Source organism: Erpetoichthys calabaricus, chromosome 6 (assembly GCF_900747795.2).
Source record: "Erpetoichthys calabaricus chromosome 6, fErpCal1.3, whole genome shotgun sequence".
NCBI lineage: Eukaryota > Metazoa > Chordata > Cladistia > Polypteriformes > Polypteridae > Erpetoichthys > Erpetoichthys calabaricus.
The window spans coordinates 66462805-66477541 of record NC_041399.2 but is presented as its reverse complement, the minus strand read 5'-3'; the positions used below and the strand labels follow the sequence as shown (position 1 = coordinate 66477541).

The following is a 14737-nucleotide window of genomic DNA, read 5'->3' as shown; positions in this document are numbered from 1 at the left end:
CGACAAGATACAAGCTATCTTACACTTCCAAGAATAAATTTAACAACTTCAGGAGGCAGACACTATGTCTGGCAATATAAGGAATGCCCCATTGGTCTCCGCATTTAAATCAAGGCTAAAAACTCCTCACTTTATCATAGCATACTAATTTTACTGCTTCTATAACATGATTTCCATTTTTTTGTCTAGCATGCAGTATAATGAAGGTAATCCAATCTTGGTCATAGCTGTAACAACAAACCCCCTTCCCATTCTGCTCTGTTATTTCACCTAACCATAGAAGAAGATCTCAAAATGAACGAGAAAAAATGTCAATTTCATTTTCTTTCCCATAGACCAATGAAAAGTATACACCATCATGCTTTATTTTACAGGGCAAAAACAAGACAAGAAAGAAAAATAAATTTAACAACGAAATAGTACAATATTAGGAAAAAGACACACACGGTAGAAACAAGATAATAGCATGGACAGAAATGGGAATGGCCTTGGAAGTTTAAAGGACAGATGCAACACATTAAGTATGAAAAGAAGTCATACAAAAGTAGGAAATCAATAGTGTAAAATTACAAAACTAGGTACATAACAATATTCATAGACAAGGTAACAGGAGAACAAAACATGGGAAGTGTCCCCTCCATTTTAATGTCAGAATATTGTATAAGGTGAGAGGAGGCTTGCAGGAGGTGGGTGTAACAGAGCAAGATGCAGAAGACAGGACGATATGGACAGCTCCTAACGGGAACAGCCGAAAGAAGAAGAAGAAGATTGAATAATGCCTTTGGGTTGTTGGGCTCCTAGTCAGTTTGCAGGATGGGAGTTTAATTTTATCAAGGCTCAATATTAAGTGAAATTTTAGTTTTCTACTGTACTGCCAGCTGGTGTAGGTTTACGTTACCTAACTTTACCTTTGTTAGTAATCTTGAACCAAAATTACTACAACACTATTAATTTCTAATCAGTTTTTTATTAGATTTTCTCAGGAAGACATTCAATCAGCCTCTGTTATGGAGAAAAATGTCATGGGGATAAGGCACTAAAAGGGTAGATCAGCAGGGACATTTGCACCAGGCTTTGCCTCAGCCATGGATGTATGATCCTCAAGTTTAACCCTTTGGTTGTATTTCTTGACTCAAGTGCCTAAAACTAAAGCTAAATAAAACGATACTATTCTCTAATCTATGAATACATTTTTTCATGTTATTCTTTATTTTAAAATATTTTTTACCCATTTTTCCAAACAGTGAGTGGACTTTTGGGGGACCTGGGTGGAGACACAAAACAGGATGGAATCGCTTATCAGAAGTCTCACTGCTATGTCTGTTTTCTTCCCAGACAAGGAACATATTCATTGAATGAACCACACCTCATTTTAGCAGTATCTTCAATGACTCCGGAGTTTGCTTATGATAATAACCTGAGAGCCACAGAATGAGAGAACCTGAGAGGACTCACCAGACCAACCTGCTTCCAGAATCAGATATTCATTATGTGAGAGCTCCTTGCAAAAGTAGCACTGATGATGAATAGTTCAGTGCTGTAATATTTATTCTCTTGATTACTATAAACAAAAAATGGGGTGAATGGTGTCTTCCCAAAACAATGTCAACATCCAGGTGTGTTCCTATCACAATATGTATATCTATTCCTATTTATGTGTAAACATACTGTATATAATGTATGTTGAATGGTATTTGTAGTTTACTGTTATTACTTATATTTCTAAATCTGTACATTATTTTATGTATTCCTGTCCAATGAGAAAAGTGTGACATAATCATGAACTGAATTGAAAGTTATACTGTGTGTCTTTGGGAATGTGGTAGTACAAATGAACAAATTATATTTTACATAACGAACAACAATATTGGTTATACAAAATCAACCATGTGTGCAATTCTTTATTTATTTCCACATACTTTTATTGTTGTGATTTTGTTTCTCTTCTGTCTAATATTTTGATTTCTGTATCCATTTCTGTAGTAATTTGAATAACTGTGTTATTATGATGGTGTCACTGTCGTGCCACTTTGGATGTGCTTGTCTTATGAGATTTTCCATTGGCCACAGGCATGTTGTTTGTAGCAACTAATTAGAGGTATGGACATTGTTGCAAAGTCGGATGTCATAGTGTTATCCCTATTTAAGATGGTGTTGTGCCTAACTATTTTTTCACAAGCATTTTTTATAGAGTTAAGGAAGAATTTAATAATACGGACTTCTTTTGCTTTGTTTTGAATATTTTGTGGTTTTGGTGTTTAGCATTTCTACATTTTTTTTTGGTATCTTTATCTCTCTCCTTAAAGGATTATCCATTTTCCAGCATTCATTTCACTGCTAGCGGTGTCTGCTGCTCCAATCATAACATTTATATATATGTTGGTGTGCCCTTTTTCATTCTAAACAAAAATACACAAAAAAATGCAAACAACAGAATTGAGCTACATATGATTTGAGTAGCGTCTCAGTCGCACAATTAGAACAAAATTTGTGAATATCTGCAGCTGATAAACTATGTTTACACCTTTTAATGTGTGAAAAAAATAATTTGCTTCAACTACTGAAAACGGGTCACTGTACAATAGTTCTGAAGGAAGGCCCCAACCCACCTTTTTAAAACAAAATTTCAAAGGTACCCATCCTTCAGTTATATATAAAGGCATAAGTGAGAAGGGAATGGCATGCCCCTTGTGGCAATGGAATCCACAGCGGGGTCTACACAAAGATAATGTGAAAAAGCTCTTTTTCTTCTATTACTTTGCATTCCAGAATGTTTTAATGTGCTCATAAACTGAGATGTTATGGTGCCTCTTGATAAACTTTCAGCTGTTAGGAAGGTTTTTACTTCTGCCATTGTTCACAGGTGCCTTGTACTACATTAACTGACAACTATAAGAAAACACAGTCCTCAGGATTAGCAACAAACTACATGATTTTACTGATTTCAGTTGTATAAATGCAATGAATGAAAAATTAATAATTTGTTGAAACTTTAGACAATTTCCCAGGAAAAACCCTTATATCATTTAAGTCAGTCAAGAAATGCTTTAATAGTAATAGTAGTTTCCAATTTATGGAGATGTTGCTGTCCTCAAAATTGATTCAATGTTTGCTATTTGACTACAATTTCTAAGTTTTTTTTTTATCTACTATGGATTGCTAAATTTCATTTAAGACTCCTTGTATTTAATGTGATGCATTGCTGACTTAGTACAGAGGATGGCTGACTCTTATTGTCTAAACTTAATTTCAATAGCTGTCTAAAAGCACAATCAATTTCACTAACACTCTTCCACATCCAATCATACGTAGGACCAAAAACTGAAAACAAGGCTGTACAAAGAACTGCCTCTGGTCGGCAACTGGCCAGAAAATGAATCCAATTTTTCATTCTGTCATTATAAATATTTCAGTACTTATGGTGCAGATTTGTCTGTAGCTATAATTCAAGCAAAAACTGGCCTATCAGTGAAGTCTGAGAAAAATAAGGACAAAATTACAAAAATTAAAGAAAGTATGTCCTATTATATTATTAGAAAAGGGTAGGTGGGTGGGAGGGGAAAAAACTGTTAGGTCTCCTAAATGCAGTTACAATATATCCTGGGTGTTGAAACATTCACTTCTCTCTTCTCCTGACAGCTTCTCATAAAATATCTGCACTCCATCTATCTTTCAGTACACTGCAGCTCCTCTGGAGAGTTGAAAATAGTAGTTTAAAGCTCACTTCAGTGCCAGTCTACAGGAGATTGCTTTCCTCCGGACCCCTGCTGACGGAGGCCTAGGGGAAGAGGCCCAGGGGTTATTCAATCAGCCCCAGACTCTGGGGCAGCTAGGGGGTCCTTCGAGGGCTGATTAGAAAGAATCCCTCCCATTGTCCGCCTCAGAATAGAGACAGAATTAGCAGGCCCCTTACCAGTTAGAGTTCACAGAAGGAATTTCACCTGTCATGGAGTTTGTCAGAATTTCAGAATTTAGAATCGCAATACCAAATTAATAAAATATCATCCTTGCTTTTCAGCCTGGCTAGGCAGGTATCACAGCTTGATGCTGATCTTTCACCTTCACGATCACATAAAAAAAAAAGAAACTTGACTTTTGGCCATAATGTGCTCTACTTTGTAAACCTCCTCCCCCTCCCTACCTGTCTGAATCCTTACTTGGTTTAATTGTGTTCCTTTTATATGTGTCGACTGTGGAAATTCTGAAAGAATAGGATTACTACCTGTAACTCTATGATCTGCAAACAGCAATTAAGGTGAAACAAGTGTAACAGTGGGACAAATACGAAATTTTAAATCTAAAAGAATAGACAGACATAGATTTGGTCCATTTCACTGATACTGAATTAATTATATTTGGTCCATAAAGATCTTAAATAAATTCTGATAGCATAAACAGTTGCAAGACTGCTTGCACTGTAAACCAACAGCCCGTTTGAATCATGCTTGAAATAAGATCAATTGTGCAGATAAAGGTAAAGATCACAGTGGGTTTTGCAGATGTAAACTTAATTCAATACACTTTATTTCAGCACTGTTTTTAATACAAACAGCAAACTCAACATTCTAGAAAATCATTTCTCTTTAAAGATAAAGAGCAACTTCATTTGTACTTAACAGATGAAATATGGTCAACACAGCTCCACAACTGTAACACCTACTGTGGCAATCAATATTTAGTGTATTACTGCTGTCTATGAACATACAGTATGTGTAGTTATGGTTTTGTTTTATTTTTTTTACTACGATCAGGGTAAGAATAGTTTTGAGTTGATATGCCGCTATGATTTGTGAATGTGAACATATGAATTAGTGGGGCAATGTTTGATGTATGATGAAATCAACTTTTATATATTGCAACAGCTATTTAAAATATGTTTTATTACTTTTTTAGCAGAATTGCAGAAAATTGGCTTGTTGAATAATGCTAGACATTTGTATAAAATGTATGGAAACAGATAATAATAAGAAAAACAACTTGATTGGCAGGCAAAGGGGTCATATTTGTAAAAGAAAAACTGATATTACTTCAATTTTGTTTCTTCATTGTCCTATTGAGAGGGTCTGCTCCATTAAAAACAGTTGAAGAAACCAAGGTATCTCTGTTCCAAATAACTTCTTTCAGCCTGTCGTACAAGGGAGTTTAAGCAGTCAACATTAGAAATAAAAGCACATTAAGAGTAATCCTTTACTTATTTGTTATAGTGTTGAAATCTTGAGGGGTGAGGGAAACATTTGCTGCTTTGTAACTATTAAAATTACATGATTTCTGAGGTTAAGAAATGTTATTATATGTTTTCCATGGAGTGAAATAGTTATTTTCTTTGTTTTATCCAATCTTGCAGAACAGCATTATGAAATTTTCATCTGTGACACCATGTTGTTTACAGTTGGCATGGAGATTGCAATCCTGTGATTAGAAGTGACACCATATCTTGTGTTATTACAAGCATGCACTGATACAGTGCATTGCTGCACCCAACACATGACAAATCAACTCAGGATCCCAGATTAGGACCCAAGTGCAGCCATGCAATGGGTGACACTTCAGCACCACACTTGTTCAGATAGAGTGGAACAGTGTGAGGTTTTTTATGGTGGCTGGAGTGCCCAGGTTTTTTCCTGCAGGTTCGAGGGGCTACATGCAAAGCTAAATGGAGTTTAGATTGCCAGTGCAGATCCCTAGCCTCAGAGCCACCACTCCACCCATGTTATTAGGGCCCACCTATAAAAGATGGCGACATGCTTCAGCTTCTATATGTGTATTTGGATAAATTCCTAATATTTGCTTACACTTATTTTGTCTTTTTTGTTATGATTGGTATTATTTTTGACTTTATTATGCACGTTTGACATTTGACACATATTCTTGCTTTCATTTTTAGTGAATATAGGTTTTAGAGGTGATAGAACTCAATTCTGCGTTTATAACCATTTTAGAAAGTTATTCTAGAATATTTACTGCATAATTATTTTGAAAATTTTGAACACCATTTTAAATTCTGTTCTGCCGACATTTTGTGGAGTTTTATTATGGTGTTGCTAGGCAACAGAGCCAGAAGTGTTTGGGTTTCTTCCCAAACACTTCTGTCTCATCCAAGTTTGTGGAAAAATAACAAAAAAATAGTCTGTGTTTATTTAGTCAGAACTTCTGGCAAATGACTTCTGATTGATGTACATTAGACTACAACTTTGGGTTTTTGATTTTGACTTGAGAAGGTATTGTTTAATTGTCTTCCTGGTTATGAATCTTTGCTTGTTTTTCTGGCTGCTGTCTCTTCTTCTGGTCCTTTATTTAAAAAAAAAAAATTCTCAGTCACCTTCATGGTGTCAAAGCATTTTTGTACTTTTGATCATTTTGTTAATGTTTATTGACTTTGATTTTCAGTACTTGTTTGGTTTTGATAGCAAGAGATTTTGAGCCTTTAGTTAATGGTCCCTTAAAAGAACCTAATTCCAGTTAGCCTAGTGCCCCATACTGGATAGACCTAATGGATATGATTGTTACAGGAATGCCAAACTTCAAAGTCCTTCTGCACTGTTGTTAAAATGATATGGGGAGCATAAAACAACCCAGTGGTAAAATATGGCATCCTGATATCTTGTTACCATAACCACAATCTCTGCACCAGTGTAGCAAAAATGTGTAATTTATGTACATAGTATTTCAGATTCTTACATTTAAGTAATTCTGACATTTTTTAAACTGTGAATTTATAACATTCTTAAAATCATAGTAGTTATGACCTTCAGAATCAGTTTGTGAAAATAATGTCTTAAATGTTTTCAAAATAACTTAGTAATATCAAACAACAAGAATACTTGGCCCCAACTCCACAAATATCATACATATAAAATCTCAAATTTTTATCAAGATATCAGTTTGATTCTTGATAATTTCCTGGCCTCAGTTCAGAGATGTTCAAATTAGATTAACGCTAGAATCTCTGAAGCCTAACTAACTAAAAAACATGTAATCCCAGGCCACCTTAAATTCCTTCACACCTCTCCATTAGCGTCTTTTATTTTGCAAAAGTGTCGATCAGTACAAGCAGCAAGCTCCCTGCTATCCCCCCACCACCACAGCTCAAGTCGGACAAAAAGTTCTCCAAGCTCAAGTCTGTTTATCTGGTTGTAAGGTGCTTGGAGCTGTATAGGGTAAATAATATATCATTATATGGAACACATGCATTTCATGTTATAATAATAATAATAATGTTTTATTTATGTAGCGCCTTTCATACACTCAAGGACACTTTACAATTCAATAGACGCATTAACAAGACAGTAGAAATTACATACAAGAAAAAGAACATCTCATTAAAAAGATGTGTTTTTAACAGAGGTTTGAAATTAATAATAGATTTTTCCTCGCGAAGGCTGAGAGGGAGAGAATTCCAAATTTTAGGGGCTATCACACTAAAAGCTCTGCCACCCATAGTTACAGTACTAACCTGTATTTTGGTACAGTGAGTAACTTATCATCTGATGATCGTAATGCATGGGCAGGAGTGTAAGGAAGTAGCAGCTCCGACAGATAATGAGGGGCTAACCCATGAAGGGCTTTAAAGGTCAATGTAAATTTTTAGCCCACGAAGAGTAGAAAGGACAGATTTGGTACCAACTAATAAGATTTCTGTTTTATCAGGATTGAGTTGTGAAAAATTATCTGTCATCCAATGATTGATTTCCTGAATGCAGTCAATCAGCGCAACAGGTGAAGATGCTGCAGTTGCATCAACACTTACATAAAGTTGTGTGCCATTGGCATAGCAGTAGAAGCTTAGACCATACTGACAAATAATCTCACCTAATGTGAGCATATAGATGTTGAAGAGGATTGGACTGAGAACTGACCCTTGAGTGATACCTTGTGTGAGTGAAGTAGTGGCAGATTTGTATTCCCTAATGAAGATGTAATACTGGTCATCACTAAGGTATGATGTGAACTAAGAAAGAACAGCACCAGAGATACCAATAGCTGAAAGTAGGGACAGTAAAATGTTGGCAAGAAATGTTGAACACATACCTAAAACAGAAACTTTTTTCATGTTATAGTACTAATGAGAAAATTTTGACATGAAGTGTATAATGTGTGAAGATTGAAGTCCAAATATCAAATAAACACTTTCACAAAAGGTACAAGTATAACAAAACAAGTGCGCGTTCATTCAAGAATATAACCAAAGAAAAAGAAATCGGGTTAGGGTTCGGCGCTGACACAACTGCTTGGGAAGAGCAGCGGTAAGAACTGCTCACTCATAATCAAGAGGTTCCGGATTCGATTCCTAGATTTACCGTTTTGAGTAGTGAGCTATTATTATTGTTACTATTATAGAATAAAAGCATACATTTGATTTAAGTCTGTAACAGCCTGCTGAAGGGGATGGGGTCAAAGTGGCAAAGAGCACAGACATATACTATATCATCTTCACAATGAACCACACACCTCTACTAGAAAACTGATCATTTACAGGAGTAGGACAGGCCACACAGATAAGTCTGAAGGTTACCTCTTAGGCTCCATGTTGTCTGTATACATACATACATACATAAATATATATATATATATATATATATATATATATATATATATAGATTGCCTGTAGCTGTGTACTTCAAAAACAAAGGAGCTGATTATAAATCTGCTATAAAGCCCCAGGGCAGCCTGAGTCTCAAGTATCCAAACACTGGACTATTGCCCCTAGCGATGTCCAAGCTTCCTACCAAAAATGTTTGGTTTTCTACTTTACAGTGGCCTCCCTTTCATATACTCCTGCCCTCAAAACATGAACAGACTCTTTCCACAACAAAATAATGGAGTTCTTAACCTTCTCAAGAAGCTCCTGTCAGTGGCCTGAGGCTACGTTCACAATGTCCCAATTATGTAACACACGCATGCTTACAGCTGCAGAGGACAGTTAAGTGAGTGACTCTTTTAAGTGAGTTTAAGACACCAAGTTTAGTAAACTTTACCGTTCACCTCTGCAGGTTTTTACAAATACATTTTCAAAACAGTTAACTAAAAATGTTTTAAAAAAACAACCACTTCAGCGAGTCTCATTACTAGCTCATTGCAAATCCTTGTAATAGAAGGCCACACACTTTAAAAATAATCCTACAATAACCACCCCCTGACCAGGTGCTTTCAACAAGCAATAACTTCTTCACCATATGATAGCAGAAAGTCTATTTTTTAATCTTTAGGGGAATGTGCAATGTATTATTCCTGATTCTTAGTCACACCTTAATGAACAGATGGTGCTCTGCAAATGCAGCATGTCTAGTGAAAAAAGATGGAAAGAAAATGATGCGAATGAAAGAAAGATAAGTGTTTCAAATAACAAGCAAAATGGGGCACTCTGATCACGAAAAATGAGCTGGCCATTTAAGACTTATTTGCTAAAGTGCACTATTAGGTTTTAACCAGTTTATTACCCTTGGTTTATCATTCCTGTAAACAAAGAGGAATAATAATCTGATCTATTATTTAACAGAAAGATTGAGATAATAAAAGGCATCAACGTATGTGGGTTTTATTGACCTCCATCTTCACAGCAAATGCCTGCTTTATGATAAATCTTGAAAATGAACAGTCAAGGGTATGCAATGTGCCTTTTCCCATAAGAGGATTTTTTTTATAAACAATGCATATAAGTAGTAGGCACTTTAAAAATTCAAAATTATTTAATACAATTAAACTTTAAAATGTCAGCCTTAACATGTATAAACTGCTGAATAGCTATTTATATAACACACCATGGTATTATATCATTTACTGTGTTTTACGCAAGGTTCAATTTGGGGGTTAAATAACTTATGTAACTAAATCATATCATGTATTTTGTTTGAAATTCATTGACTATGCACAAGTTATGCAAGATATTACAGTTTTGGTAAACAATAGTAAATCACTGCTAAATGAATCCTGAATATCTAGCTAAAACCACGCCATGATGGGAATGCAAGGCTATCAAACATTCAGCTATTCAAATAACAGGGTTTATAAATTCTTTTTTTTCTTTCACATATCTGTATTATTTATATAATTTGTTCATCCACTTATTTTATAAACATGATGTATTCCAGTTCAGTTTTCTACGGATAATGAACTGTACTTATAACCTAAAGTCCTATCTGTATACAGCTGGTAGATGCTGAGTTATCTGCATTTTAAATGTACGCTGCTCTGCTCTGCAGGCAAGTGTAAATTCTGAAGCTTCTTAAGTTTATGGTATAAATATTCTCATGTCTACATATCATAGTACAAGACACACAAAGTGTAGCACAAGCCATGTTGTACCCATGTAGTGTGTGTTAAAAACAGCATAACAGTTAAGAGAGTCTTTGGGATGCGATAAGGAATGAGATGAAAAATTATGTGTCTGTTAATTAAGACAGAATAAGATGCACTGATGGTGCACTTGCTTTATACTCCACACATGATAAATACAGTATCTATCCAACTGGCCACTGTAGTCACTGGTGTCATACCTGTAACTCCGTCTGAAAGAAGAACTTCTGGGGACACTGTGAGCAGTCATAGATTTTGTCTTCTTGTCCGTGGGCAGAAAAAATGTGCTGTTGCAACTTGTTGGCTTGAACAAACACTGTAAAGATAAACAGAAATTAAAATGACTGGATTATTACTACACAAACCAGAAAATACAAACACACAGTTCCAGTTCTCAAGTCCTTACACTAGATCAGAGGTTCCCAAACTTTTTTGCCCCGTAGACCACTTACCGATTTCCATAGACCCCCTGCCTGCTTAATATTGAATTTTCCTAAACTTATTAACTTCAAATGTGTTTTTGACAACTGACACAGTGCTGCTTTTTTGTAGAGTGGACAATTGTAAAAAAAAAAAGAAAAACATGTACAAGTTTTATTCATATCTTTATTGAAAAGGCACAAAATATAAATATATAGTCAATATAAAATATAAATATATAAAAAAAGCTATTTAAACATAAGACAGAGCAATTCAAAATTTATTCCTGCCCAGACAGCACACAAATATTTTAAAAATATTTTTAAAATGTTGAAATGTCCGCGAAAATAGCTTACAGAAATATTTCTAGAAAAATCAACTTTATCTAAAGTCATGATCAGCATCTACGGCTCTACGCAATCGGAGCGAATACAAAAATATGTATAAAATTTTGTACTTACTTTTCTTGGGCACTCCTAAAGAAGATGATTTTGATTCACTTTGACTTGTACCTATTTATATTTTTGAACGTATTTTCAAGGCACTTTTCTTCTCAAACCTCAGAAAGCTAATGAACAGTGTTTGTCTCTAACACTCTTATTTATAATAGATGAATCAAAGTCCGAGCAAGTCCGTGCAAAGCTTTGGTACAGGTCTGGACAAGTGTTATTCACTGCGCGTATGTGTGCGATGCGTTGCTGCTGATATGAAAACTTGTGTCCGCTCACGTGGACCACCATTTACATCTCGTGCACCACCAATTTTTTTTTCTTGCTGACATAGACCCCCTGCAAGTCGAAATCGACCCCTGGGGGTCCATATAGACCACTTTGGGAATCAGTGCACTAGATCAAAGATCAAAGCTGGTTTCAAAATCCTCCTTTTAACATACAGCATATAAAGCCTTTAAATGGTCAAGGCCCTGCTTACGTATCTGTGCTCACCATTACTTACAAACCAGAGCACATATTGAATTTTCAGGATGCCAGCCTACTTAAGATACCAAGGATTGATAAAATAACAGTGGGAGGTTGAACTTTTAGTTACAGGACTTCAAAGCTATGGAATGATCTGCCTGCTAATATAAGAGATGCCCATCCAGTCTCAGCTTTTAAATTCTGACTGAAGCCTCAGTACTTTAGTCTAGCATACAGTACCCTGATTAGAGCTGCTGATTAGCTGTGCATACTGCAGCTCTGTTTGTTAGTCATTTGTAAAAAATATAAGTAATACAATATTTATAAACCATTATAAAATCTTTATTCTGTTTCTCTACTCAGTATTTGGATGTGGCACATGGTACCACTGTTGTACTGCCAGGCTGCTCTCCTGCATATGGAAAAGTCTTTTTGTATAAAGGAGCATTGGAACCATTGAATGGAAAGATTCTCTCATTATATTGAATGGCCAGCAAAGACTCGACTATAGAAAACACAGGAGGAATAATATCCTCCATTGTCAACTGGTCATAATTAATCACTTAATTAACATTGTTGGTTTCCATTTATACTTAATCTGTTTCTACCCTGCTTATCATGTGTTTTCACATATCTGTTTTATGTGTACTAGTTATGTATTTAGTGAATAGTATAATCTATACTTGTATTGTAAGTGAGAATTGTTCAGAGCACTCTGGCCTGCACTCAGTGAAGAGCACTCCACAAAAAATAAGTTCTAATTGTAATTATTCTAACAAATACGAAGATCATTGTTGCTCACTCACTACACACACTCATAAGAGATTTAAACTGAGATACAGCCTAAGTCAGCCAATGCAAATTTCAATAGCATTTAACAGGCAAAATGTAATTCAGCACATTTACATTACTTATTCATCTTTTGAAGAAAGGGATCTCATAGAAAAGGATTTATGTTATATTTGTATGCATCCATTAATTGATATGTTTGTATATATTTGGAATTTACTTAAAACAAAACTAAATACAAGGGAGACATGCAAAAGAGACAACTCAACAAAACAACAACTACAGGCTCTCAAAGCCTAACTGAAATGTCTTCGATCAGTCTCTGTCAGGTAGATTGGCATGCCAACTTGCCACCTTCAGAGCAAAAATACTAAAGAAATCATTATCATAATCTTCATTTCTCTGTGTAACCTAGCCACTTTTCCTACTGCCAGCTAATCCCTCCTTTTATAATTTGTCCCTTGACTCTAAGCTCAGTGACCTGCTCAACATAGATTTAAATTACACCCTAGCATTATTTTCGGCCAAACTGGTGACTCACTTTTTGGGGTTACTTAAAACTGTTTTCAAGTGGGGCACCAAACTAATGCTTCCTATGGTTGTCCCTTATGTCTCTGCACACCCGATCCATCAGTTCCCTTTAAAAAGATGCTTCCAGGATGAAGTTCTTGCTGCCTAACCAGGGCCAGTATGCAGGTCTTTTTTGTCCTGGAAGTATAGTATTTTGACCTTCTCCCAGACCTCCATGGCTTTGCTCTCTGTTGCCAAGGATAGCATTGCCCATTTCCTAACTGGTTGCTCTTAACTTTCTTTAATAATTGTGACCCTTCTTCTAGCATTCTCAGGGAATTTAATAAATATAGAGGGCATATTGTCCCTGGCGGTGCACTGTTACTATGACAGAAAGAAGTACGGAAGATAACCAGGAGATGGCACCATGAAGCAAGAATCTACAAAGAACAAGGTAGCCAAAACACAAGGGCAAAAAAAGAATCGGAAGATGATGTCAAAAAACAAAAATGAAACAAGACACTAGGGCCTACTTGTTAAAGAAGCTAGCGCTGTGCCAGAATTGCAGTTTAGGAAGTTTTATCCATTGTGCGATAATGTGTATTGTAATCACTGCCATATTTATAACGGCACGTAATTGTTGCAATTATTGTGATCACATGTTGCATAAACATTGAAACAAAATCAGAATAAAATACAATATATTGAAAAGATCAAACAAACTCAAAAACAGATTCTATACGGTAAAAAAATAAAATCAAAATCCACATATAAAACCCTATCTTTCTGTCTTAAGAGCATATTTTGTCTCTGTCAATAGATGTTTTTCCTTTTCTCTCAATTCCCTGGCTACAGCCCTGTTCAATGTTCTCCTGTTCAATGGCTCACTAATCACAGTGTGTGTATGTATATATATATATATATATATAGTGTATATATATATATATATATATATATATAGTGTATATATATATATATATATATATATATATATATATATATATATATATATAGTGTATATATATATATATATATATATATATATATATATATATATATATAGTGTATACAGTATATATATATATATATATATATATATATATATATATATATATATAGTGTATACAGTATATATATATATATATATATATATATATATATATATATATATATATATAGTGTATACAGTATATATATATATATATATATATATATATATATATACTAGCTGTACCCTGTGGCTGCGCCCATATAGTAATGAAACAGGACAATTTTTAAAAATCAATAGACATTGGCACTATATCTGATCGTATTCAGCTCTGATGGGACAGCATTCCCCACGTGGGGAGAAAAGCACATGGCCGTGATATCTCTGGCAATCAGTAGCTACCCTCTAAAACACACATAGTTCTGATCTCTCTCTCAAAAATGTCAAAACGTTAACTCCTTAACAATCTGTAGATGATAATGTCTGTTGAACAAACAGGTATCGCTAGGTAAGAGGAGGCAAGGTACGCTCCAACACGTGGCTAGATGTAGACCGACTCGAACAGAGGCTGTCGAGTGAATGAGGAAGGCCCCGCCCCCAGCTCTCAGGCCACAGTCACTCTCTTGGATTTGCATAAATACATCGGTACTGCAAGCGAACTATAGTACTTAGCGCAATGAGAGAAGTTGCAAAATTAACCGGAAAGTTCAAGCAAATTCTAGAAAACAACCAGATCTAAATCCGTTAAGTAATTCTCTCATGAAAAGCGGACAGACATACAGACAGAATGCACTTGGACCATGAAATTTTTAAAACTGGT

General features: G+C 35.2%; 1 protein-coding gene across 6 annotated transcripts in view; it reads right to left on the bottom strand.

Annotated features, from left to right (window-relative positions):
* LOC114653368 (zinc finger protein 521) overlaps nucleotides 1-14737 on the bottom strand; it is a 496047-nt gene that overhangs the window by 51254 nt on the left and 430056 nt on the right. For all 6 annotated transcript variants that reach the window (XM_051928726.1, XM_028803647.2, XM_051928725.1 and 3 more), the window contains one exon: nucleotides 10494-10609. In XM_051928726.1, the coding sequence (XP_051784686.1) occupies nucleotides 10494-10609 (116 nt within the window). The remainder of the gene's footprint in view (nucleotides 1-10493; nucleotides 10610-14737) is intronic.